Source organism: Terrapene carolina, unplaced genomic scaffold (assembly GCF_002925995.2).
Source record: "Terrapene carolina triunguis isolate 2854851 unplaced genomic scaffold, T_m_triunguis-2.0 Scaffold35098, whole genome shotgun sequence".
Classification (NCBI taxonomy): Eukaryota; Metazoa; Chordata; order Testudines; family Emydidae; genus Terrapene; species Terrapene triunguis.
Genome location: NW_020699449.1, coordinates 10,436,037 through 10,461,897, shown reverse-complemented (window position 1 = coordinate 10,461,897; position 25,861 = coordinate 10,436,037). Strand labels below are relative to the sequence as shown.

At 40.4% G+C, this 25,861-nt stretch overlaps 1 protein-coding gene across 1 annotated transcript; it reads right to left on the bottom strand.

Annotated features, from left to right (window-relative positions):
- Positions 1-1,272: 1,272 nt before the first annotated feature.
- LOC112118352 (hydroxysteroid dehydrogenase-like protein 2) lies at positions 1,273-25,723 on the bottom strand. The gene is made up of 10 exons (XM_029914338.1): positions 25,662-25,723; positions 22,812-23,041; positions 20,723-20,821; positions 20,415-20,529; positions 16,429-16,532; positions 15,270-15,368; positions 6,819-7,013; positions 6,216-6,287; positions 1,756-1,989; positions 1,273-1,424 (listed from the first exon to the last, which is right to left on the bottom strand). The coding sequence occupies exons 1-10, from the start codon at positions 25,721-25,723 to the stop codon at positions 1,288-1,290; spliced, it is 1,347 nt and encodes a 448-aa protein (XP_029770198.1). The 3' UTR covers positions 1,273-1,287.
- Between the last annotated feature and the right edge of the window lie 138 nt (positions 25,724-25,861).

Genomic DNA, 25,861 nt, shown 5'->3' with positions numbered 1-25,861 from the left:
ATACTTCTGTTAGTCTTAAAGGTGCCACAGGACCCTCTGTTGCTTTTTACAGACTCAGACTAACACGGCTACCCCTCTGATACTTGACATCACTAAAAGACTCTACTAATCCTCAGATGCTATAAAAACTTCTCTTCAATATAATTTTTTTATGCTTTTTGATTAGTGTTAAGAATGCCAAATTGCACTTCTCTTTGATTAAATATTTTTTCCCTAAGGCTCCAGTTTGGCAAAGCCCTTCAGCACATACCTGAAGTTAAGTACGTGCTGAAGTGTTTCGCTGAATAGGAATGGACTGATGAATCAGGGCTTAAGAGATACTCCCTTTTTTGAGCCAACAATTCTATGGTGATTGTTTGTGGACTTTATCATAGTGACTGATATACAGTTTTGTATGTGATGAATTTATGATTTTGGCTCTGTCTCTTTTGAATATCTATGAGTGTTAATAGTTATTCCAAGGGGTAATAAAACTGGAAAAAGTGTCATATAATACAGCATCCAAATACAATTTTAAAAACCTGTGGAGAAATTTTTCCTTTCCAAAAGTATTTCCTGTTAGCCCTATTCTGGGCCTGCTAACAATGCCAGAGTGTAGCAGAATATTGTGGCTTTGTTATATGACCAAACAAGGACTAGATTAAGAATAGCAGTCTTACTTGAACTGAGTATTTTGAACTCAAGTCTCCAGGGGTCAGAGAGACAAATGCACTAACTTATTTTGCTACCAAGATCTGTAGTTAAAATTGATCTCAATTATTCAGCGTTAGCTAAAGTTTAGTTTTAGACTACAAACATTTAATAGAAACTACTTTTTAATCACTGAATACCACTTATAAACAAGCGCTGGAGTGTGCGTTTGATATCAGTGCACTGGAACAAAACTAATTTTGTGCACTCTGTCAATGCATTATACCCGCACACTGTAAGCGTGTAAAATTTTAGAGAGGTGATTTGGGCCTGGAGGGGACCCTGTAGAAAGATCAGTGGACCTATTGAATCCTTTCTCAAACATCTTAAAAGTTGGGAAGGAAAGTCAGAGTGTCTGAACTAACTGTTAAGATTTCAGTGACGTGAAGATAGCACCACGCTTTATATTCTCAGACGAGAACAAGTGAAGAGATGGAGAGAGATCAAGGGAATAATATTTTTTCACTAGCGCTACCAAAAGCCTAAGATTCATCTGGTTATGAGAACATATAACGAGAGAAATATCTAATTATCAATTAGTCATTTGAATAATTCTAAACACTAATAAAACTGGCTCAACTGTGGTAAAACCTTTTGTTACTTACCTGAAAACATTTTCACAAAGTCACCACTAGACATGTTCATAACCACATCTACTTTCACAGGTGGTTCTCCAATTCCTGCACTCCCAGCTTTGTTCTTAAGATCAATGTACCAAGTCCCTCCTTCGTCACCTACAAACAAGAACAATGGAAATAGTTTACAGCACATCAAATACAAGGTTTGTGCCTAACTCCTGACCATCTATGAGGTAACTTTTCTTGATGTCAATTGTGTAATAAGACATTAATTATAATAGTGTTATGGTAATTTAAATGGTTTAGTGTTTCACGAATGGAAGGTAAGAGGTCACGTGTCCACATTCTTCAAGGTGTCAAACAAAAAACCTCTTCACTCACTGTACCTTTGGACAAACTAAGAATGAAGTATTTCTCTGTGCAAATGCTGAATGTATTTCACTGTAAATTTGTAGGTGAAGATTTAATAGAAGAAAGTCTTCCTTACCAGATAGTTCAAACAGATAAACACCTTGGGTAGACCTTACAACATCTTCACTGATTGCTCCCTTAATAATTTTAAATGTTTCTGCAACAGGTCCCAAAGGCTTAACCGCAGCAGACTCCGCTCCATCGGGGCCTTCATGCTTGACTCCATCGGGGCCTTCATGCTTGGCTCCATCGGGGCCTTCATGCTTGACTGATTCTATTTTCTTCCCCTCTTTGAACACTGGAGAAGCACCTAGAAGATGGGTTTTTTCCACTGAATGAAGTAGATACTTTTTTACACCATCGCGCTAGAAAAATCTGTTTAAAAGTACCTACTGCATTTTAAAACATCAACAGCATTCTAGATCTTAAGACTGAGGAAATATATTTTATCAACTGCCAAACAAAAGAAAGAATTTGCTAATTTAGAATTAAGGCTGAAAAGTGCATTTTTAGTCAACGTGGATATTAAGAAGAAAGGGGATGGAGAACTGAAGCTTATACTGTGATGACCCACACTCCATTGAGGGACGGCATAGCTATACTGGTCCTGCCTCAAAACAGGGGATGGATGGGGATGGGATGGACTACATCAGGGTTTCTCAACTCATGGGTCGGGACCTAAAATTGAGCTGCCAGAATGTTTCAAAGGGTCGTGTGGCGGCTCCTGTCCCACAGGGCTGGCTGGGCTCACCTCCCTGCTCTAGGCACTGCAAACTCTGGGGCAGCATTTCTCAAATGCGGCCACCAGGGGCTTTTCTTGTGGCCACAGCACCCTGGGTTGTCTGTGTAGTAACAGCCCCTCCCTCTCCCTGTTGCTCCAGGATGCACCACCTTGGTGTTGGTTGCTGGGGCTGTCAGCAGAGGTTGGGCCCTGCCCCCCCTGGAGACACCTGGGGCACAATGCTGGAGGAGCAGGCAGCCGGTGAGTTCCCCACCTTCCCAAGGGCTGTGGGGCTCAGGCTTTGAGCTTCAGTCCTGGGGTGGTGGGCTGGCATGCTCTGGCAGCAGGACTTTGGGTTCCAGTCCCAGGCTCCAGCTGCACAGTGGCAGGCCCTAGGCTCCAGTGGCGGGGCTTCAGGCTCTAGCCCCACCTGCCTCCCCTAATCCCTCATCCAGGGCTTAATTTGTCCCCAGGCTTGGCAGGGCTGAGTAAGTCTGCTGTGAAAAGTGATATTTGTATGTTAGTATCACTTTTCACAACAGACTTACTAGCTAGCAATCAATAAATTACAATGATTTGGACATGTATATGTGCATATTTATTTGTTTTTCTTAAAGCTAATTAAGTATTTTAGGAAAAAGTGTCTGAGGCCACCAAAAAGTTTGTCCTGAGAAACCCTGCTCTGGGGTCCCAGCGCCACTCAGGTTTTGCCCAGCCATCATAACGACGGAAGTCTGGGTAGGCCAAATTTGAGAGAGTGGCACTGCAACCCTATGAGCCAGGTCACAACTCCACTCACACAAATTTGGTCCAATCCAAGGACAGGGACAAACCTGAGCGGCACTGCAACATTGGAGGCTGCAACGCCTGGAGCACAGAGCCAAGCCCAGCCAGCCCCACAGCACAGGAGCTGCAGGAGCTGCCACTGTAGGGTAAGTGCCAGGCAGGACCCAACCCTCCCCTCGGTGGGGGAGGAGGGCAGGACCCAAATGAAACCACCCCAGGGTCTCCACCCCCAGACTATTTGCTGGGTTGCAACGGACCATAAACATTTACAAATGAGCCCAAAAAGGTTGAGAATCACTGGCCTAGATGACCTCTCAAGGACTCTGCCAGCCCTACATTTCTATGATTCTATGGTTCATATTTCGCCTCCCATACATGCACATAGAAAACCCCCCCAGTAACAAATTGAATTAAATCTTAACTCTGACCTTTACACAATTTATTTACAACAAACTCTACGTAAAGAGTGTAACATTATACAGTACTAAAATTATTCTCTATGCTTTCTTTTAAATGGTTATGTATCATAGAACCATAGAATATCAGGGTTGGAAGGGACCTCAGAAGGTCATCTAGTCCAACCCCCTGCTCAAAGCAGGACCAAACCCCCACTAAATCATCCCAGCCAGGGCTTTGTCAAGCCTGACCTTAAAAACCTCTAAGGAAGGAAATTCCACCATTTCCCTAGGTAACCCATTCCAGTGCTTCACCACCCTCCTAATGAAAAAGTTTTTCCTTATATCCAACCTAAACCTCCCCCACTCCAACTTGAGACCATTACTCCTTGTTCTATCATCTGGTACCACTGAGAACAGTCTAGATCCATCCTCTTTGGAACCCGCTTTCAGGTAGTTGAAAGCAGCTATCAAATCCCCCCTCATTCTTCTCTTCTGCAGACTAAATAATCCCAGTTCCCTCAGCCTCTCCTCATAAGTCGTGTGCTCCAGCCCCCTAATCATTTTTGTTGCCCTCCGCTGGACTCTTTCCAACTTTTCCACATCCTTTTTGTAATGTGGGGCCCAAAACTGGACACAGTACTCCAGATGAGGCCTCACCAATGCCGAATAGAGGGGAATGATCACGTCCCTCGATCTGCTGGCAATGCTCCTACTTATACAGCCCAAAATGCCGTTAGCTTTCTTGGAAACAAGGCCAAACTGTTGACTCATATGCAGCTTCTCGTCCACTGTAACCCCTAGGTCCTCTTCTGCAGAACTGATGCATAGCCACTCGGTCCCTACTCTGTGGTAGTGCATGGGATTCTTCCATCCTAAGTGCAAGACTCTGCACTTGTCCTTGTTGAACCTCATCAGATTTCTTTTGGCCCAATCCTCTAATTTGTCAAGGTCCCTCTGTATACTATCCCTACCCTCCAGCATATCTACCACTCCTCCCAGTTTAGTGTCATCTGCAAACTTGCTGTATGTATCGAATAAGGTCAATTATTGCAACACAGGCAAAACAATAACATATTTTGCATAAAGTATGTGTATGCACAGTTCTGTTTTAGCTGTTAATTATCTAGAAGGCTTGTAAGATGTAAATTGATCCATCCTCCTACCATACTGATGGTCAGAGTTTTGATTAGTAGATACGTATACATTAAGCACAACAGAAGTGTTTAACTAGGTGGATTTTATTTGTAATTTACACTGAGTATTAGGTTGCATAGTGTTTTTTTAAAATATTTTAGAAAATTAATTCTATATTAAGTTAGCTGAGTGATAAAATAGTTCTGAATATTCTATGAAGTGATTTGTTCTTGCTCATTGTTTTCTTATGTAAAGTTTGCTTTTTTTAAAAGCACATATACAACATTTTAATCATTTTCAGATTACTCAAGTTACAAAACCAACTAAAGACTAACAAATAATATTGCCTCTGAAAACTGTGGCTAAATGACTATCATCATCTAAGATGTCTGTGGCAGAGCTGGGGGAAAGGAAAACAAAAAAACAAACCACACAATTATCCTGGATCCCACTCCAGTGCCTTAACCGTAAGACCACCCTGCAGAACAGCATGTAATCATACTTTATAGACTCTAGTAGTCATCTGCATGTTTTGCGTTGCTTTACAGAGGTAGGTACATAGGAGAAACCCCATTTTACAGACAGTATAAACAAGCACATATATTTAGCCTAATGTTTCTGAGAGGCAATGTGACTTAAGTGGATGAGACTTGGTTCTGCTAGAATAGAGAGCTGGGTTCTATTCCCAGCTCTGCCAGAGGTGATCTTTTTAAGCAACTTCTCAGCTACTCAGTCATCTCATCTGTAAAATGAGGAGCAGGGAAATGATACTTCAGGTCTTACTCAATTAAAAGGGCTGTGAAACCCATAGAATTGAGACACGCAGGAGCGAGGTCAGACTTGAACTCATCATCTCCGGAGCGCCTAGTCCAGTGCACCTTCCCCAAACCCAAATGGTATTTCTGAGGGAAAGGAAGGTCATCTCTCTCACCTTTTCTTCCTCCTGCACTGTGCCCCTGCCCCTTTCTTGACATTGCTGCAGAAACTGTAGGTCCATTTTGGTGATTTTATTTTGGTTAACTAGGAAAATGTCAGTTTTTGAAGAGAGTACAAGATTTCCCAAAAAGAGGGTTGCAGTTCCAACAAGGGTGACGTTTACATCTGTGTGAATGTGGAAGTTAGCTATAATTATTATATTGAAGGGTATACAATTAGGTGAGGCAGATCACAAAAGATTTCTGAGAAGTATGCTTTTGACTGTTTATTTCTTTTTCCAGGAAGCATTGATGTCCCTGATTCACCCCAAAAACTCAGACCTATGAAGAGTGCTTCCCGCTTTTAATTTTTAAAGTAAGGCAAAATTCTCTGAATCAGAAACAGTGAAGGTCCTGTCAAGGACGGACGCACGCACACACAGAGAAATCATTTTTCCCCCCAAGTATCTTACATGAGACCAAGTTCTTGGAAGGAAATATATTTAACAACCTTTATGTTTCAGCTTCATCATTGGAAATAAGGTTTAGTGAATGAATTTGATGTAAGTACTTAATTTCTTACCATGTGCTTCCATTTTCATAGCTACAGTATCAGGATCTACATCTAGAAAGAAGTCTGGTAGCAATGGATGACCTAAAATAAAATAAATAAAAATTGTGAGTAAAGTGAAGATAAACAGCAAAAATAATAATCTATTTTTGTATCAGTATTAAACAAAGTCTAGGCTTCTAAATAGGTATTGTACAGCTTCTGGAAAGCAAAAGTCAGTAGCAAGGAAAAGCCAGGTACCTAATATTTTGTTTTAGAGACAGATTTTACTTAGATTTTGGTCTGTTCTCCAATGGGTGTAAAACAGAACTAGAAGTCTTGTGGAGTCGTAATAGAAAAATCTTTCATTGAAGAGAAAAAGCAGAAGGGGCCTGAGGAAGGGGGCACGGAGAGAAATCACAGGCTGAGGAATAACAGGTTGCATAAGTCAGTGACATGGAAGCATTTTCCTTTCATTAACTGATATTAAGTTAGTGGAAGTTTCACGGGTGGAGGCTCTGGAAGATTGGGCCAACTGTTTCTGGGAATGCAAAAGGGTACCATGGGACTGAACATCCACAGGTCGTTAGCAGAAGAACAGATTATAAACTTACTTAACATTATGTCCTTTCTTACCTGGTGCAACTGCATATACATCAAAATTCTTAATTCCTTCTTCTCTCAGCAGACTTTCATCAATAACAAAGTTTCCTGTGAAACTTTTTGGTTTTGTTAAAATGCAATATGCAGCATCTGCAAGGATATCAGTTTTTCTGCATTGCTGTTCCACACCAGCTCCTCCCAGCATATCCATAGCAGATGTATGTATAGCTAAAAAGTTCAGGGGGGGGAAAAGAAAATTTGGTGGTCAGCACTGATGTTTTAAAGTTCTTCTCCTTTCTCCTACTGCACACACACACTTAAAGTACATCGTTTTATTTTCATGCAAAGAGCAGAACTGTAGCATACTGAAAAAACTCACTAAGTTATTACTAAAAGAATGAGATGGAAAAGAGACCTTCAAGTCCCTCTCTTTACCAATATAAGATTGTTCTAGTACAGTATTTTTTTCTAATGTTTTTGTCCAGCCTAGTTTTAAATGTCCTAAACAATGAGACTTCTATCTCTTCCCTAGGAACACTGTAACATATTCTCATACAGCTCACTATTTATTGATAGTCTTTTCTACGATGATCACTACTACAGTATTTGAGCACCTCACAAACATTACTAAATTTAGCTTCACAACAACTTCTATGATATTGGTAAGTAGCACCTTCATTTTAAAGATGGAGAACTGAGTCAGAGAGTTGACTCAATTGCTTGCCCAAGGTCTCACAGAAAGGCTGTGGCAGAACCAGGAATAAAATGCAGATCTACCGAGTTTTTGGTTAGGTTATTGATCTATTCTAGCGGGTCTGTTCCTGCTAGTCTTCTGCTTTTTATTCAAGGGAAGAATATTGTAAGTGGGAATGCTTCACAGAGGTTTGCACTTTGCTCTTCTTACTACTCTTCCTAGTTACCATATATTTATTTCAGACTTCTTGCTCCTCCAGAACTGCCCCATTACAATTTTAACTTCTATTTCCCAGTTCCTTCTTTTGTTCCTCTTGTGATTTTGCTTTGTGACTCCTTACAATGACGCCATCTGCTGCTCAAGGCCCTGTATCTTTTCCTCCAGAAACTTTGGGAGTGAATCTCAATGGGAGTGAAATGTGTTATCTTTGTTTTTCATGTATTTTGAAGATAAACATTTTGAGACTCCTTTTGTACATTCAAAAGATTTTAAGCTATTATTCCTCTTTCTTAATTTAGGATACTGTGGTCATGGAGGCAGATATTGAATTACAGATACTTTAAAAGCCTTGCCTTATATTTCTAATGCTCTTAAAGTGAATTAGGGAAGACAGATATTCGCTACTATAAAGCTTGGTCTGCATATAGAATATCTGATTTTACAGGAAGTTTTTAATTACCTTATAAATTACTGTGCAGACTCTCACAGAGGGCACTTATTCGAATAAATTTTTTATTTATAATGTTGTTGTTGCTTGAAGACTGGCTCTTCAGTGCATCAGGTTTTGAAGGCTCCTGTGATGAGCCGCACTCAAAATGGAGAGAGCTTCTAGTATGTCCAATGGTATTTTTAAATACTTAGTTTGTAAGATACAAGTGCTTTTACAAAAAAAGATACGGTGATATATATTCAAATATAATTAAAAGTAGTAACTTTCCACACACAAAATATCAAGTTTGAACATGTTTACTTAGCCCAATCTAAGAAGTCCTTTAATAATAATAGCCATAACTGGGAGCTCCTGTTGTGTGTGATTGCACAGGTGCTGTTAGTTGTACCACCCTTTTGGAATCGGTTTAGAGGCCGATTTCATCGGAGTTGGAGTATGGTGTGGGGAGACAAAAGAACAATTTCCTCTCCCACCGCACCTCTTAGATTGCTGACTCCATGGTGGGAGATGGTGGAGAGCTTCCATAAGGATAAACTGAAGTTAGCCCATGAAGGCCAAAGTGGGGCTTGAAACCCCAATGGTGAGAGCTTGTACTGAAGTACTGAAAGTAGAACCAAGGAACGCCTAGTATGAGGTGTAGGGAAACAAGGGCCTCAAAAACAGCGAGTCTCAGGCTCGATTCCAGATAGCAGCAAGGCAGACTGTGGAAACCCTTGGCACAATCCTCAGTGATGAAGTATTTGGAAATGGGCTTCTCCTCAATTTAAATGAAGGTTAGAGTCTAGGACAGGCGAGAGTGGATAATCTCTGTCTTGAATCTCCTACAGAGCCAAGAGGGGCTGAGGCCAGAATAAGGGAGGAAGTTGATCCTTCATTCAGCAGCAGGGAAGGCAACACAGGCCCTAGAATGGTGGATGAAGACTTCTCCCTCAGTACTCCAAGAATTAAAAGTTCCTCTTTTGGAACTGGACAATTTCCCTGCTGAATGCACCACACTTAGATCTCTTACAACAGAACTGGAACTCAGAGGGAGTGAAGGTTCCATCCAGAGTGGATTTAAAAAAACAAAGTGATGAATGGTCAAAAAACTGGTTTGATATAAATACATTTTTCTTTTTAAAAATAAAAATATTTAAAATTAAATTTGAAATTCTGGCAACCTATGTTAAGCCCTAAACTTACTATATTACTTATTATATAAAAATAATTTAAATTGAAAAATATTCAAGCAGTACACATTTTCTGAAAAAGTTTTTTTTAACAAAAATCAAACTACTGAGCTGGTAGAAGTTACTGACTAAGCATCTGGACCCAGAGTTTGTTGACGTGCAGAGAGAATATCTTCATTTCAGTTTACTCAACTAGTTTAATTCACTGACTAGTTCGTTTAAATGTAAGACTCCAACTTGGAGTTGAAAAAGCAGGCAAGCCTTTTTTCCTCTTCCAATGTATGAATAAAAACTGGTGTGAGTGGATGAGATCCACTAGTTCTAAAATCCTGATGGCTATGGTAATTATAAAATCAGTTTACTTTGCTAACTACAAATAATCACAGAAATGTAGAGCTGGAAGGGACCTCATGAGGTAAACTAGTGCATCCCTCCACCCACCTTTATAATACTTTTTTAAAAAAATCACTTTAAAATGCAAGACATAATTGATTAAAACTACTTTTTTCTCTTATGTATCGAGGAGATTTAAGGTAGTTTTATTTAATCTAATAAAAAAAAAAAAACCTTACATGATGCATTTTTAATTGAATTTCACTTTCCATCCAAGTAGAGCTTCACACAAAACCATGAGTAAAAAGATTAATCCTCTAGTAAATAAGAAATGTGTCAATCACCATTTTCTAACATAATAAAAATGGAAAAGTTAGGAATCTGAATAAATGATGTTAAACTATATAATTGCTTAAATAAATATGTATAAATACAATGTATGCTCCTGGTTGGCAAGAAGTAACACCAAATTTTGTGTAAATGGTACATTTAGTTGCAAATCAACATGTTTTAATGGTACCAACCAATGAGCATCAACCTTTCTTTAGGAAAAGAACTAAAAAGTACAAATGCAAAACAAGATTAAAATCAATTATGTAAAGGCTTGCGGTCACAGGTTGTGTTGCTGTATCCTCAGTCTCCTTATACAATCTCACCTCAAATGTTTTACAACTTGAGACACAATCTGAACCAAACCCAAGAATCAGAGCTTTCCAGAGAGTTCCTGGATTGGTGCAGTGCGCAGACGCATCTCAATGGGGAAGTGGGGGTGGAGAAGCTGCACTGCCTCAAAAGAAGAACTCCAGACCCTATAGTTTGAGGATATTCATTGTTTCTACATGTGTGGTATACACCCCAGACACACACAGGAAAATCCATAGCAGTGCAACAATAGTGTGAGCAGGGAGATCAAGAACTGAGCGCCAAACCTTGTCTACATTAGGAAATTTTATCCTGGTTGAACATGATTCTTAACAAGTCAGCCGACATGATGTGGACTACAATTCATGTTCTTGTCGAAACTGATCACAGATGTGGTCAGTATCATGTCTGATCCCAGAGGGTTTTAACTACAAGTGGCTCACCCTAACTTGCCCTTTTCTATACTCGTCAGAAAGTTGTGGTTAGCACCATGTCAGCTAACTTAGCTATTATGAACTGTGTATAACCAGGTCTCCTAGTACAGACAAATGCTAGAGGTGAACTCCCCAGGTCAGAGCTGAAGCATATTGGCAGGCAGCATGCAGAACCTTCATTTTTGCCATCTGTTCTACCTGTTCTTTTGTTCAAATAAAGGACTTCAGTCTTGGAGAGTTTCAATTCATCACCTGTTGTAAGTTACTAAATTCACATACAGAATTTAATTCGGTTTTTTAACTTTGTTTGATAGTTTAACTTATGTTAATAGCAGTAGATCAAAATGCCCATAAAGCTTTTGGAGCAAAGGAGGGAAGGAAAGGAAGGGAGAGAATTCCAGCTACTTCTCAGACACAGATTCACAAAGATGTAATTGATAGAAACATCTGATTTCTTTTTTTGGATATTTTAATCAACAGCAACAAGTGCCTTGTTTTGCGGGAACTATTTCACACTTTCTTTTGAAGCACATAAGTTGAATCATTTAACAGTACAATTAAAATACAATTTTGAAATGTATTAGTGGTGCAAAGGTGCAAACCTTATTACTCAGTTTATGTGCCCAATATGGTAGAATTCTAAGCATACATGTACTCTTCATACTCAAATGAGTATAAATAAGCAGCATATGAAAGCTGTCCCTATGATCCTGTATAGCACTCTTCCTTTTTTCAAATCACATCTGTAAGTGGCTATACCTTATGTAGCGGGGTGGTCACCCGCTCCTGCCCTGAAGGGCTTAAAACAGCCCTTGGCGAGGGCTAGGGTAGGGGAAACCTGGGCTGATTGGGGAAGTAGCCACAGCTGGGACACGCCCCAATTGGGCCGCAGCTGGCCCTTATAAGAGGGCAGTGGCCTGGGAGCAGTCAGTCTCTCTCTGCCTTCGGAGAGAGAAGGGCCTAGCTGCTGGGAAGCTCAGGGTGCCTAGAGTGAGGCAGGGCTGAGGAAAGGCCAGAGGGGGTGGGGAGCTCCAGGCTGGCAACTCCCCAGGCTGCAGGGCCTTGTCCAAGGCCCCATAGAGGCACTGGGTTGCAGAGAGAGGCAGCAGGTCCAGACCCAACCTTGCCTATGATGAGTGGCTGACACTGCAGTCTGCCCCAGGTCGCGGGGGCGAGTTGGTGACTGGCAGTAGCCTATGACTGAGGTGAGGTGGGGATAGGGGGTGGGGGTTCCCTGGGGAGGGGAGACCCTGAGAGAAAGGGGTTACTGCCAGGGGGCAGCACCCCAGATAATGGGGCACCTGAGTCCCGGGAGAGACGGGGGGGGCCAAGTGTCAGCGGGACACCGGCCTGCAGAGGGCACTCTGGAGGCTGGAGAGCTAATTCCCTGAGATGACCAGCAGGAGGTGCCGTGGCCATGAGTCTCGCACCGTCACACTTATAATACATCCTAAATTAAAAAGACATTTAAGCCATATTGGCCTACCTGCAGGGAGGGTAAGCCTTAGAAGATAAAATACTGAGAAGAGTTATGTTCTATTTTTCCAAGCTGTTCCCTGCAACTTTGAATCTGGTTACCCCCAGTCAAAGCATTACAAACTGAACACTTAAACAATTAACAAACATCCAAAAAAATCAAAATCTTTAAAACATAAACTTGACAGATTTACTCTGCTGCTCAAGGAGTCATAAGAGATTTTTAGTTAAGTTCATTACTTTAGTCTGTCTAGAGCTGCTATTTATGTCTAATGAGAACAAATGTTAAACACATTTGGACCTTCCTACATTCATTTGCTTTAAATCACTAAAGTGTAGATCTGGCTGTTTTTACAGGGATAGTGTAACTTATTGTGCAGGTGGAAGAGAAGGAAAATACCTAACTTTTGCAAAGGAAAAAAGACTAGAATAAAGCATAATGTAGCCCATACCTTTGATTCTCAAAATCTTACTTGGGTCAATTATTGTTTTTTTTCAAAGTGAGAGACTAAGGACTGGTCTACATATTTTTTTTATACTAGTATAATTATTTCAATTAGATATGTGACTTTTTTTAAAACCAAGGTTGTTGTGCCAGTACAATCTCATCTAGTCCGTCACGCCACGCTGAGGAAGGACCAAGTATATCTAGACCAGAGGTGGGCAAATTATAGGCCACATCTGGCCTGTGGGACCCTCCTGCCCGGCCCCTGAGCTCCTGCCCCAGGAGGCTAGCCCCCGGCCCCTTCCTTGATGTTCCCCCTCCCCCGCAGCCTCAGCTCGCTCCGCCGCCGGTGCAATGCTCTGGGCTGCGAGCTCCTGGGGCAGCGCAGCTGTAGAGCCCGGCCTGACCCAGTGCTCTGTGCTGCGCGGTGGCGTGGCTGGCTCCAGCCGGGCGGCGCGGCTGCCTGTCCTGGTGCTCTGGGCGGCGCAGCTGTAGCGCCGCCAGCCACCGGTGCAGTGCGGTCAGGGAGCGGGGGGGTTGGATAGAGGGCAGGGGAGTTTGGGGTGGTGGTCAGGGCGCGGGGGTGTGGATAGGGGTTGGGGAGCTCAGACGGTGGGGAACAGGGGGGTTGAATGGGGGCAGGGGTCCTGGGAGGGCAATCAGGAAGAGGGGGGGGTTGGATGGGGCAGCAGGGGGCAGTCAGGGAGAAGGGGTGCTTGGATGGGGCAGGGATCCTGGGGGGCAGTTAGGAATGAGAGGAGGGGTTGGATGGGGTGGCGGGGGGCAGTCAGGGGCCGGGGTTCTGGTGTCTGTCAGGGGACGGGGGGGGTTGGATGGGGCAGGAGTCCCGGGGGGGTCATCGGGGGTGAGAAGCAGGAGGGGTTGGATGGGGCTGCGCCACACCTGGCTGTTTGGGGAGGCACAGCCTCCGCTAACCGACCCTCCATACAATTTTGGAAACCCGATGTGGCCCTCAGGCCAAAAAGTTTGCCTGCCCCTGATCTAGACCATCCCTGACAGGTGTTTTTCTAACCTGTTCTTAAAAGCTTCCAGTGATGGGGATTCCACAAACCCTGTGTTCCAGTGCTTAACTAACCTTACTTTTCCTAACATCCAACCTAAATCTCCCTTGCTGCAAAATAAGCCGATCACTTCTTGTCCCAACTTCAGTGGACATGGAGACCAATTGATCGTAGTCCTCTTTATAACGACTTTTTATGAGCACTTTGGAGGGCAGGATTAGAATTCAAAATAACCTTGACAAATTGGAGAATTGGTCTGAAACCAACAAGATGAAATTCAACAATGTGCACAGCACTTCACTTAGAATGGGGGGGGGGGAGAAATCAAATGCACACCTACAGAATGGGGAATAACTGACTAGGTGACAGTACCACTGAAAAGGATCTGGGGATTATAGTGGATCACAAATTGAATATGAGTGAACAACATGATGCAGCTGCAAAAAAGGCTAATATTCTGGGATGTAGTAACAGGAGTGTTGCATGTAGGACATGGGAGATAATTGTCCCACCCTACTCAGCACCGGTGGGGCCTGAGTGGTAGTACTGTGTCCAGTTTTGGACACCATACTATAAGAAAGATGTGAACAAACTAGAGAGAGTCCAGAGGAAAGCAACAAAAATAAGAGGTTTAGAAAACATAAAACCTAAAAGGAAAAATTGAAATAACTGGGCACATTTATTCTAGAGAAGAGAAGGCTGAGAGGGATCTGATAAGTATTTAAATATCATAGAATTATAAAAACGTGGGACTGGAAGGGATCTCAAGAAGTCATCAAGCCCAGCCCTCTGCACTGAGGCAGGACAAAGTAGTCAGGCATTCCAAACACTATCAGAACTTGCTTCTTGTCAAATATCTCCTCAGAGGCACAGCATATATTAAAAAGATAACATAACAAATGATAATCCTTTTGTGATGCTGTTTACATTAGAGTCCTGTGCACATTAAAAAGGGAACAGAGTAAATGAACTTAAGAAAACCAATGGGCAAACAAAACCTTTAAAAAAAATTTTTTTTTTAAAGTGGGTCAGTGAGCCAACCACTCCACAGGTTGCTTCAGACAAATGTAAGGCATAAATAAGCTGCTAGCAAGCAGCCACTCACTACACCTCTACCCCGATATAACGCGACCCGATATAACATGAATTTGGATAGAACACGGTAAAGCAGCGCTCCGGGGGGGTGGGGCTGCACACTCCGGCAGATCAAAGCAAGTTCGATATAACGCGGTTTCACCTATAATGCAGTAAGATTTTTTTTGGGTCCCGAGGACAGCGTTATATCGGGGTAGAGGTGTATTTGCAGTGCATGTGGCCAGCCATTTGATTAAAGTCACAGTGGCCTAACAACTGAGAACTATGGAAGAGTGGTTCATCTACCAGACACCAGTATTTTGTAGGAAAAACACCGAATATGAGCAATGAAAAACAAAAAACCCCTCAGGACAGTGAGCTCATTTTCAAATACCTGCTCTGAACAATCTTAAAAAAGCCTATTCAAAGTGAAATACATGAAGTCTGCAAGATCGAAGGTTGAGCAGAGAAGAAATGCAACTAACAACATCAAAGAGAACATTATAGTATCTTAAAACAAGTCACCTGTTTGAGGCCATAAAGCATTGACTGCAACTTCTCCTCTAAATTCTTCTGCCATCCCCAGCACACACATGGACATGCCATATTTAGAAATGGTATAAGCTAAGACAAAGTAAGAATTTTATTTAGTAAGGTAAAAATATAATGTCTGTGATGAAATTTTAAGATTCACTGATCTAATTCTTTACTCCTTGATGTAGTGTAATTTATTATTAAAAAGAAGTTCCTTAGAGTGGAACAATCTGCATAAAGTAAGAACTGGGAGGAGAATGGGTCTGCATTGAAATTTTATTAACTAAATGTTTTGAACATAGAATCATAGAAGATTAGGGTTGGAAGAGACCTCAGGAGGTCATCTAGTCCAACGCCCTGCTCAAAGTAGGACCAACACCAACTAAACCATCCCAGCCAGGGCTTTGTCAAGCCAGGCCTTAAAAACCTCTAAGGATGGAGATTCCGCCACCTCCGGAGGTAACCCATTCCAGTGCTTCACCACCCTCCCAGTGAAATAGTGTTTCCTAATATCCAACCTAGACCTCCCCCACTGCAACCTGAGACCATTGCTCCTTGTTCTGTCAAGATTAACTTCTTTAGATTGCCATTTATTATTGTTTCAACTGCACTAAAATGGCAACTACAAAAACTTTTAACAAAGAAGGTGATCTAGTTTCACTGTAGGTTTGAAAAATTAAGTTTTTACCATCCTTTGGCACAAAACACTTTGAAGAGCACAGAGACAGCAGAATTGTCATCAAGCTGTTCCGTACACATAGGGTCTGACCTGCTTCTGGCTCACCTGACTAGAAAATTGTATTTCATTATTCTTATAAAAGAATGACAAATCGGGGGTAATTCTGTCTGATTTTTCAGGTAAGGAAATGATGAAGACAACTATTGTAGTCTACCATGGTGTTTCATGGAATTATGTCAATAGTATTCCTTATATGGGAAAGGACTGACAGGGCCATGGAGACCGAATTACCCTCTCACCCCTGAAACAGTCACGAGGCATGTCATCTAGTCTTCCCCAGCAACAATAGGTACAGTATAGGCTGTGGTAAAGTAAGGGCTTCAGTATCCAGGCCTGTCACTCTTGTGCCTTTCATAATTACTCATTCACTTTAAAAACATTTTAAAAATAAGTAAATATAACACCACCTACCACAATGATTTTTGAACCATATGGGATTCAGGTTAATTGGTGGGCTAATGTTAAGGATATGAGCAATGTTACTCTTTCTTAAGTAAGGAAGGCATATTTTAGACCTGAAAATGAAACAAAAATTAGACATGTTAGTAGTTGTCAGGTGCATCTCTTTTAAACAAAAATTTTATAATTTTGGCAAAGCCACTATGTTTTAAAGATGCCGGTGGACATACAGCACCTTTTAAAATAAAAGATCTCAAAATAATCTCCTCCAATCTCATTACTTTGCACCTGCCCTCATATCAATATTCTGCTTATTCTAAACAGAGAACCAATATAATAATGTCATCTTATCTAAATGAAAAGTCCTTCCTAATATTTATGCATTCACACTGGGCCAGATTTTCCACAACAACTTAAAACCCACAAATGGAGGCAGATTTTCAGAAGTGCTCAGCAGCTCTAATTGTGACACTTTTAGCTAGACTTTTTCAGACTGTTAAACCATTTCTCCAATGTATTAAGCAGAGAGGTTTTTCTTCCACATTAGCCATGCATGTCATCCTTTAAGTATTTTCCCTTTCACAAAAACATACTATAGGGAAAATCCCATTTTATTCAGTTCAAATGTCCAAAGACTTTACAGTGTACACGGCACCTGTGACAATAAGACACAAACTGTATTTTATAAAAGCTGGTCAATACAATTGCCATTTCTAAACCTAGTGCTGCAAATGGATATCTGCTGGAAAGTGATGTAATTTACGATAGTTAGTAGCGAGAAACTGATGTAAGCTTTTAGACCCCAATCCCACAACTGACTACATGCAGTTATGTGCAGTCAATTGCAGGGGTGCGGCTTCAGACTGTCAGCTCTTTGGGAGTAGACTGTCATTTACTGTAAGTCTGAACAGTGCACAGCACAATGGGGCCTGAACCTGGTTAAGATCTCTAAGTTATGCCACAATAAAGTATTAAAATAGTAAGTAGGATTAAACAAATTTCCAGTCTAATTGTTTCATAGTCAACGAGAACTCAAATATTTAAACAAAATGTTTAATTTTTGTTATCAGACATTAAATTACTTCTCATCTGAAGAGAAACAACATTTGCATTGAATTCCACAGGCTACAGCCATGACTATGAAATCTGCTTCTTCTTTTGGTCCAACAAGCCCAAGTCTATTCACCTTCTGGGCACTTTGTAAGGCACAGCTGTGCACTCCATTATATTTCTCAGTGGGAGGGTTGGGCAAGGATGGTTTTGGTTGAGATGGAGCGTACCTTTCAATGCAATTTTTTTGACACTGTATAACTCAAATTAATGTATGTTTAATTTTCTGCAAGTGTATGAACCAAGAACATGTTGATAAGAATATGTATAAAACAAAAAATTTAAATACCACACACAACCATGCTACTAATCTTAATAAATGCAATATCCTGCATGTGGAATTTACCACAAATCATTAAAGAATAGACTTTTCACACATTTATTAATAGAACATGGCTACATAAGCAGCAAGGGAAGAAGAAAAAAGGGGATGAAGTGCGTGGATAGGTTATGCCTTAGGTCTTCTGAACTGATAGTTACAGTGGTAGTAACAAAGACCATTCCCTGGTGTAGGAGACAGAGAGAGCCTGGAGCAGTGGGCCTGGTGTAAGATCTGAGGCCTGAACCATCGTCATCAAAGTTAGGCCATGTCATGAACCAAAGTCAGGCCATGTATTAAAGCTGATGCTTACAAGTTTACTGTCTGATACATGACCTCGGCAAAGGTATTGCTAGTGTTGTTAGGACACAGGCACTCCTAAGAAGCAACAGATACTGGGTATGTGTGTGAACACCCTCCAAAAGATTAGCCCAGGTACATCCTGACCTAACAGCAGATAAGAGGGTTGACAGCAGAAACGCCTGGGGCAAGATACTAGGGGAGGTAACAAGCAAATGTCATGAAACATGTAAGGTGGTATGTAAGTTGTTCGTCTCAGTCTAAAAATGTCGGGATACATCACCTTAACCATTTGTGAGGCTGAGAGGACAGCAGCAATTCCTCCTGCTGATTGAGCTGTTCCTTGCCACTGGGCACTTGTGTGTTAGTATACCTGTAACCACAGAGCCAGGGCACCAGTACTTTGCCTTGAGGGCAATAAACCTGGCTGAGTGCCTTTGTCACTGAACCATGCCTGTGATCTTTCTTGCTGGATAGTACTATTGAGGTCTGCTGAACCAACTATCTGTGCATGGCTGGGACAGCATTACGGAGAGAGCATACACGCTCACCAACTGACAACACCTGGTATATTTTTTTTTTCTTTGGGTGTCATTTATCTTTCATATTTTTCAATGTGTAACAACACAAAACTAAAGCTATTTTCCCCTTGTAATGCACTGTAGCAATCAAAGGAGAGATAGCTATCCCTGTAAAAAATAATAGCAATATCAGCACTCCTTACAGATATTAATCAGAGTTAATGTCACCACCGAGGGAATGTGGTTGCCATTATTGAGAAAGATAATACTGTAATATTGAAAATGAGAAGAGAGTACTTATTCAGAAATGTAGCAACAGACATCCATAGGGTGCTTTTCAATATTTTCTTGAAATGTTTTCCTGCCTGTTATTCTAAAAGATGATTTTCCCTAATGAAAATGGCACTTTACCCATAGTTAAGTAAAACGTTCCAGGACTATGTTAGGAAAAAACAAAACCAAAAACCACCTCCTTTAAGTACAGCTTCTTTAACACAACATATAGTATAAGAAACAGAAAAGTGTTTTTGTTGTTTATCATTTTTAAACTACTTTTATAGCAACCCCCTTCTCCATCCCCACCCCCACAGTTTTTATACTATTTTTAAAAGATCAGAATAATTTCAAATAAATATGCAATTCCTTTTCACTATGTTAGGTTCATTACTCAGACAATATGATTTTAAAAACAAATTCATCTTTATAATGTAGCACTACAGATGTCGCTCTAAGAATAGAATTCAAAAGATCAAAGAGCTCCTTGATCACAAGCACTAATTGAATGAAAGCCTCAAAATTAAGATTTCCATTTTAACTCTGAACAATTTAAAAAAAAAAGATACACTAAGTGTCTAGAAAATATAAGATTTCATTTTAGTGTATTACTAATTTGGAAAGATGAACAAAATATAAAAAGAGCCATACAATTGTGGAGTCAACTCTCAGTGATCTTTGATGAAGTAATGAAACCAATATTGTTATGATGGAATTGTAGACTACATTTTCTTTCACTGAAAATGGATTTCCTTCTTAATGATTCTGATTTGTTTACTGTAAATCACCTGACAGGCGTTTTTTTCCTTCATAGGGCTGAAAAGGAACACTTGTAAGAAGGCAATTTACAATTAAGATACACCCATCACAAAAAGATACAAAGTGAGTTAACATTTATAATTTCATTTACAACAAGAGAGCAGGAAAGTTTTAGCAAAACCTGGGTCTTACGATCTGAAGTTCATTTGCCAGAACTGCATTAACTTAGCTGTTTGTTTCCTGTATGGAGAGCCTGAATAGTTTTGTGTCACAAAGTCACCGGTCACCAGCATTCAAGATCAGACATTAAGGACCAGATCCACAAAGGTATTTATGCTCCTTACTTCCATTGCTTTCAAAGTACATTAGGGGCCTAAATATCTTTGTAGATCTGGGCCCTAGATCTTGCTGCAAACCTAGGGGAAAACCTTTCCAATGACACATGGCACATCCTTTAGTCTTTCAACCCATAACAGAGTTGCAAGAGTTAATCTTCAGCCATTCATTCAGAATCTCCCAATTATTCATTCATGTATGTACGTGTGTGTACACGCACACACACCTTGTACCTTAAACTTTCACCTCAAATTAAAAAGTTAGCGTAATAAGATAACTACAAAAGTTATTGCGTGAAGTGATATTGTTAAGGAGGTTGAAAATGTAATTAAATCTACTGATGTATTTAAACAATTTAGTTTCCCCCATACAATACTTACGCAAGGTAGGTTCCTCTTGTGTTAGCACTCATCATAAGATCCACTTTCTTTGTAGGCGTTTCCAAGGTGCCAGTCAAGGAGATAGCACTCGCATTGTTCACCAAAATGTCTATTCCTGATTTTAAAATAATTCATTTTGCATTAATATTTTAAACTCCACCATTTAAAACAAAAAGCAGGGAAAAAACAAAGTGTACTATTCAAGTTTATTCAATTTTTTTACGCTAACCTTTTGACTATTTTGACTGAAAATTTAGAAGGCTTTTCATTAACCCACACAGAACACCCTCCACGATCACTCATTTTACCTCCAAATTTCTGTACAGCTTTCTCCACTGCATCAGCGATTTGCTGTTCTTCCCTCACATTAACGATGCATGGTAAAGCCTTTCCTCCAGCAGCTTCAACTGTACGGTGGGGAAAAAAATATTTTTTTTTTTTTTCATTTTGAACTTGCTCTTACACTGAGCAACCAACATGGGATAAAATATTCTCTGAGAGTTGGTAATGATTATCAAACAGACTTCAAAAACATACAATGCAATCTTTACAGATACTGAGCACCATCAACTTCCACTGGCTTCAATGGGAGTCAAAGCTGTTCAGCACCTCACAGGAATGAGAGTTAATAACTGTGGCAAACCAGAAAATTTAAGAGCTGCAAAGGATCACAAGCCCACACAGTGGCATTAGAGGTCAGTACACACAGACACATTCATTCTTAAGAGAACACTAACTTTCCTATATAGCAACATCTTCTACTGTTTGACGATGAAAGGTAAAGGGGAATCTGCAACCATGCATTCCTCAGCGAGACTTCCTTAGAGAAAGGGGGAATACTTCAAGTTATTGGGAAAAAGCTAAAAGTTAAAGTATGGCCTGTTCTTCAATCACTATAAATTTATAGTGCTCCAAATGTACCTTTAAAAAAATCAAATATTTGTTTTAAAATAACCAACGTCATACTGCTTAAACTGATTGGAAAGGGGCCAGTCACAAGTCCAGGAGTAAATAGTGCTTATCCTGAGCTTCATGCCAGGATAATTTGTGGTAATAGAGGGAGGAATTCTACACCTTGGGGCAGGAAAAATGAGAGGGAAGTGTTTCTCTAGCAAGCTGATTTATTTATTTATTTAAAGAACAGAGTAAGCCCTAGGGAGCGGAGGTCTCTGTTCCCAGCCTTGTGCACCCTAGGCCAAAGGGTATTTTGAGGGGGCGGGGGGAATGGACGGAGAATCTATTTTGTCTGTGTCCTGTCCAGATGTGTTTTGTGAGAGGCATGATGGGGCACCGCATGTGCAAAGTTAGGGGGTGGGGGAGGAGGAAGATTGGTAACAAGTCAAGAGCAGGAAGCGGTGAATAAAACCGATGAGAGGTGGCTCATAAGCCTACCAAACCTGCATGGAATTGCATGGCTCCTGACCAGAACTATTCCCCTGACAAATGTTGAAGACCTGCTGCAAACCACAGAAGTACTAGAGCACTTAAAAATGGTCTGAAGAATTTTTTTATAATGAAAAATGCTAGGCAACCTAAATAAAGATTGCTGCTGCTCGCTCTATCATACTGCTTCCCCCAAATAAATTATGGAGACTACAGCATACCACTATTAAAAAACGTACAGGAGTAATTTAATTCATGCTCTTCCTTTTGTGAATGCTTGAAAGGAATAACCAAACTAAATACTGTTTTAGGGCTAGATCCTACAAATGTATGTGCGTAGGCATAGGGATGCACCTGGGTTGACTGTTCTAAAGCTGTAAATTTGCACGTGTTATTTTGACAACAAATAGTAGCTTGGCTTAAAGTAAGGAAAAAATTGTAGTGGCGCTTTTTCTTTAAAATAAAATACTTTTAACGTGTTTGTTAGGTGAGGTACATGTTAAATTAATGGTTCAATGGATATTTTTAATTGTAAAAAATGTAGAATTAAAGAAACTCAAGTCATATCTAACCAACTATTGTTTCATTACAACAATCAAATTCTAGGAAGTTTTTTTAAAAATTGGAATATCACATCACACTTTATTCTTTGAATACCATTTAATAAACACTGAAAAGAAACTTTAAAATAATGAATAGTATGTGCCAACACTGTAAGCTCTCTATCAACATATCTATCATGTATACACATGCACACACACTTTACACAGATACACAATCACCATCACCATAGTCTCTTTACACCTAACACACATTAATACATTTACCTTGACAACACCCCTGTGAGACAGAGCAAGTATTATCCCTAGTTTACATATGGGCAACTGGGGCTGAGAGAGACTAAGTGATTTGCCCAAGGTCACACAGTCTGTGGCAGAGCCAGGAAATGAACTTGGGTCTCCAGAGTCCCAGTCAAACACCTTAACAAGACTGTCCTCTCTCTTTAAAACTTACTCTCTTCTGCAGCAGTGTAGATCGTTCCTGGGAGAGTGCGATGAGGCTCGCCTGTCTTAGCAGCTATCACAATGTTTGCACCGTCCTTTGCAGCCTTCAAAGCAATTGCTTTGCCAATGCCCCGGCTTGCACCCGTGATGAAGAGAGTACATCCTGCTAATTTCCTAGAAACCGGGGACGACGACAAGGGTTCATTTATTCCAGTGTGAAAACAATAAATTAAGTGACTTCTAAGTTATCTTTAAGGGCAAAAATAATTACAATTAGTGCTAAAACCTGTGACTATTTCTTATATATAAGAAATACTTATAAGTATTAATGTAGGTATACCAGAAACTTATTAAGCTGCAGTACAACATTATATGACAAAGTCAGTGCAGGTGAATAACTTAATATGTTTATAGATGATAGGGCCAAAAAGACCACTTGGGCCACACAAATGGATCCTCTCTGTTTTGCAAGAATACTCAATACACCATTTCAAACAATAACTTTTATAAGTTCTGCAGTCTGATAATAGAGTAAGAGTGCAGTGTCTGAAGTGTAATCTCAACAATATCTCAAACATCCTCTGCATAGCATAATCCACTTACACAGCTTGCTAAGTGCGTTATAAATTACAGAATTCTAAACACAAAATAGCAGGGTTCTAACTTAAACGTGATCTGATGTTTCAGTTCATAATCACGACATTAACATACTATGCCAGGGGCTGCAGGGAGGTATAGGAGCCAAAAATAAGTGTTCTGATTTTCAGAGTTGGTGAGCTCCTATTGATGTCAAGTTTAAAAATTATAGCCTTTATACTCTCCCTGTACCTTGGTTTAAACTAGCTTTAAAATGAGTGCAAGAAAACTAGCTTATCTTTGTAAACATATTACAGCCTGAGGTCAAAATTTGGTATATAAGCACAAAGTATTACTGAATTTTAAAAAAGTATTTGACAATACTTTCTCTTAAGTGATAGGTTTTCTAAATAATGGGAAGTGTATTTTGTTGTTCTGCATAAAATCTGGAACTGTCAATTATTTTGTGAAAAAACAAAGATCTAAATTTTCAAATGTGCACAAATCCACGCAAAAGCAACCCCAATTTACACACACACACACACACACTGCTGTGCACACATGCACTTCAGCATACATACTGTTGAAAATCTGGGCCAGTCTTTATTCATAACTTTTCTCTGGGTCTCAGCTAGCTCTCTGCAAACTCTGAGCATGCTCCTATTCCCAATGCACTCAAAAGAGAAAATTCTCTGGCCTTGAAAGGGCAAGATTGGGACCCAGTCACCTGTTCCAGCAACTAGATCCACTAGCACAAATATGCCCTGCAGAGTTCCACTGAAGTCAACAGAGCCCTGGTCTAGCAAATTCCACTGCAGGATTGAGGTCCATTGGTGAACTTACAGCTATAAGATCAAGAGAACCCAAATAAAGCTCAAAAGTTACTTGACTAGATTCTTGGGAGGGGGTTGGTGTAACTAACTGAAATTTACTAACCAACACTGTTGATAATAAAGAGGAACAAAAAGACTCAAAATTCACTTCCTCTTGGCTCCACAGAGCCAGCACAGCCAATAAAAGAAAAAAGCAGTAGTTGTCCCTAAATTCAACTTCATGTGTTTATATCTTCTGATCCACGTTTTAGAGTAGAGCTACACTAAATAATCTGGATTAATCATTTTCATTGCAAAATCTTCTAGTCTTAAATATATTGCTCAGCAAGTCATACAAAACTCTCCATAGCTCTCCCATTGCCCATATCTCTGCATTCAATTCCTCCCACCAACGCCCTCGCGCCCTTTGCCCTGCTGAAACTTCTCTCCTGGCAGCTCCCTTTGATCCCATCTGCAGTTACAAAATCAGGATCCCAGTTACAACGTGGATGTTATAACATAGTTTTGTAATTTGGTTTGTTCTACACAAAGAAAATCAACCTATTAAGGGGAAAATGGCTATTATGGAAAGGGGAAAAATGATCCTTTTAGATCTATAATATAGAAAATATAGGATACATTTTTATTATATAAAGGTTATATGTGGGGTTGTAAGCACTGCCCATTATTAAGGATACCTGACACATCCCATTATAACATCTTGTTTTCAGTTGCTTACATCTTTGCCAAACTTTAACTGTTTGGGCAAAAAATGTCCATGCTAGGTTTCTACCTCAGGCTGCTTTTTGGAAAATTTCAGACAAAATGCTTTAGCAGTTTCTGAAAACAAGACTATGGAAAAGTGCAATGTTTTGCTCGTATTAAAACAATTCTGGCAACCTTTTCTTTGAAGAGCTCTAGCTTTCCCAGACTTTGGAGCATGGCCTTGAAAACTCGTGGGGGCAAGGGGAGCATCACTATCAGTGAACGTTCACATACTTCTCTTCTTTTTCAATAAGCCTTTTTGGGGTTAACCAGACACTTACTTGTATGTTATACCCCTTTCTCCTTCCCTCCATCTTTCACATCTATTTAGATTGTAAAGTCTTCAAGGCAGGGACTGTCAACTACTTTATATTTACAGTGCCTGGCATAACAGGATCCCATTCGTGGTTGGTCCTTAGGCAATACAGTAATAAATATGATTAATAATGAATCAATTAAACCCAGCTAGCCCACTCTGCACTACTATTCTGTCCAATTGTGCACGAGGGAGTCTATATATTGCAAGTCCTTTGGGGCAGTTACTTAGTACACTCACACCGCTACGTGAATAATAATCGGGTAAACTACTATGAGAAATAAGGAACTCAGTTACATTAACGCTACTAAAAAAAAAAAGTAAAACCCTCAAGAATATTTTACGTAACTGGTTGCTTTGTCCAGAATGCACGAATATGGCACCCACAAACCTGAGTCCAGGAAGTACAAAATACACCATAAGGGAGATGATTGCAGCATACACAATGGACATGCGCACCCTCGCTCACAGCTAGAGACACGAGTGCGGGGGGACGGGGGCATAAGTTGGCATGGGGAGGGGTCCCCAAGGCTTAAAGTGGAGGGGGGAGAATCAAAAAGGGTCAGAAACTGAGCAAAAAAAATTGAAAGT

Bases quoted from the DNA above. Each gene is read 5' to 3' on its own strand.
- LOC112118352 (XM_029914338.1), bottom strand. From the start codon at position 25,723: ATGTCCATTGTGTATGCTGCAATCATCTCCCTTATGGTGTATTTTGTA. The intron at 20,822-22,811 runs GTAAGTTTTAAA...CCCACCGTACAG, and splicing joins CTACACTGCTGCAGAAGAGA to TTGAAGCTGCTGGAGGAAAG. The intron at 1,990-6,215 runs GTAAGAAATTAA...CCCATCTTCTAG, and splicing joins TATGAAAATGGAAGCACATG to GTGCTTCTCCAGTGTTCAAA.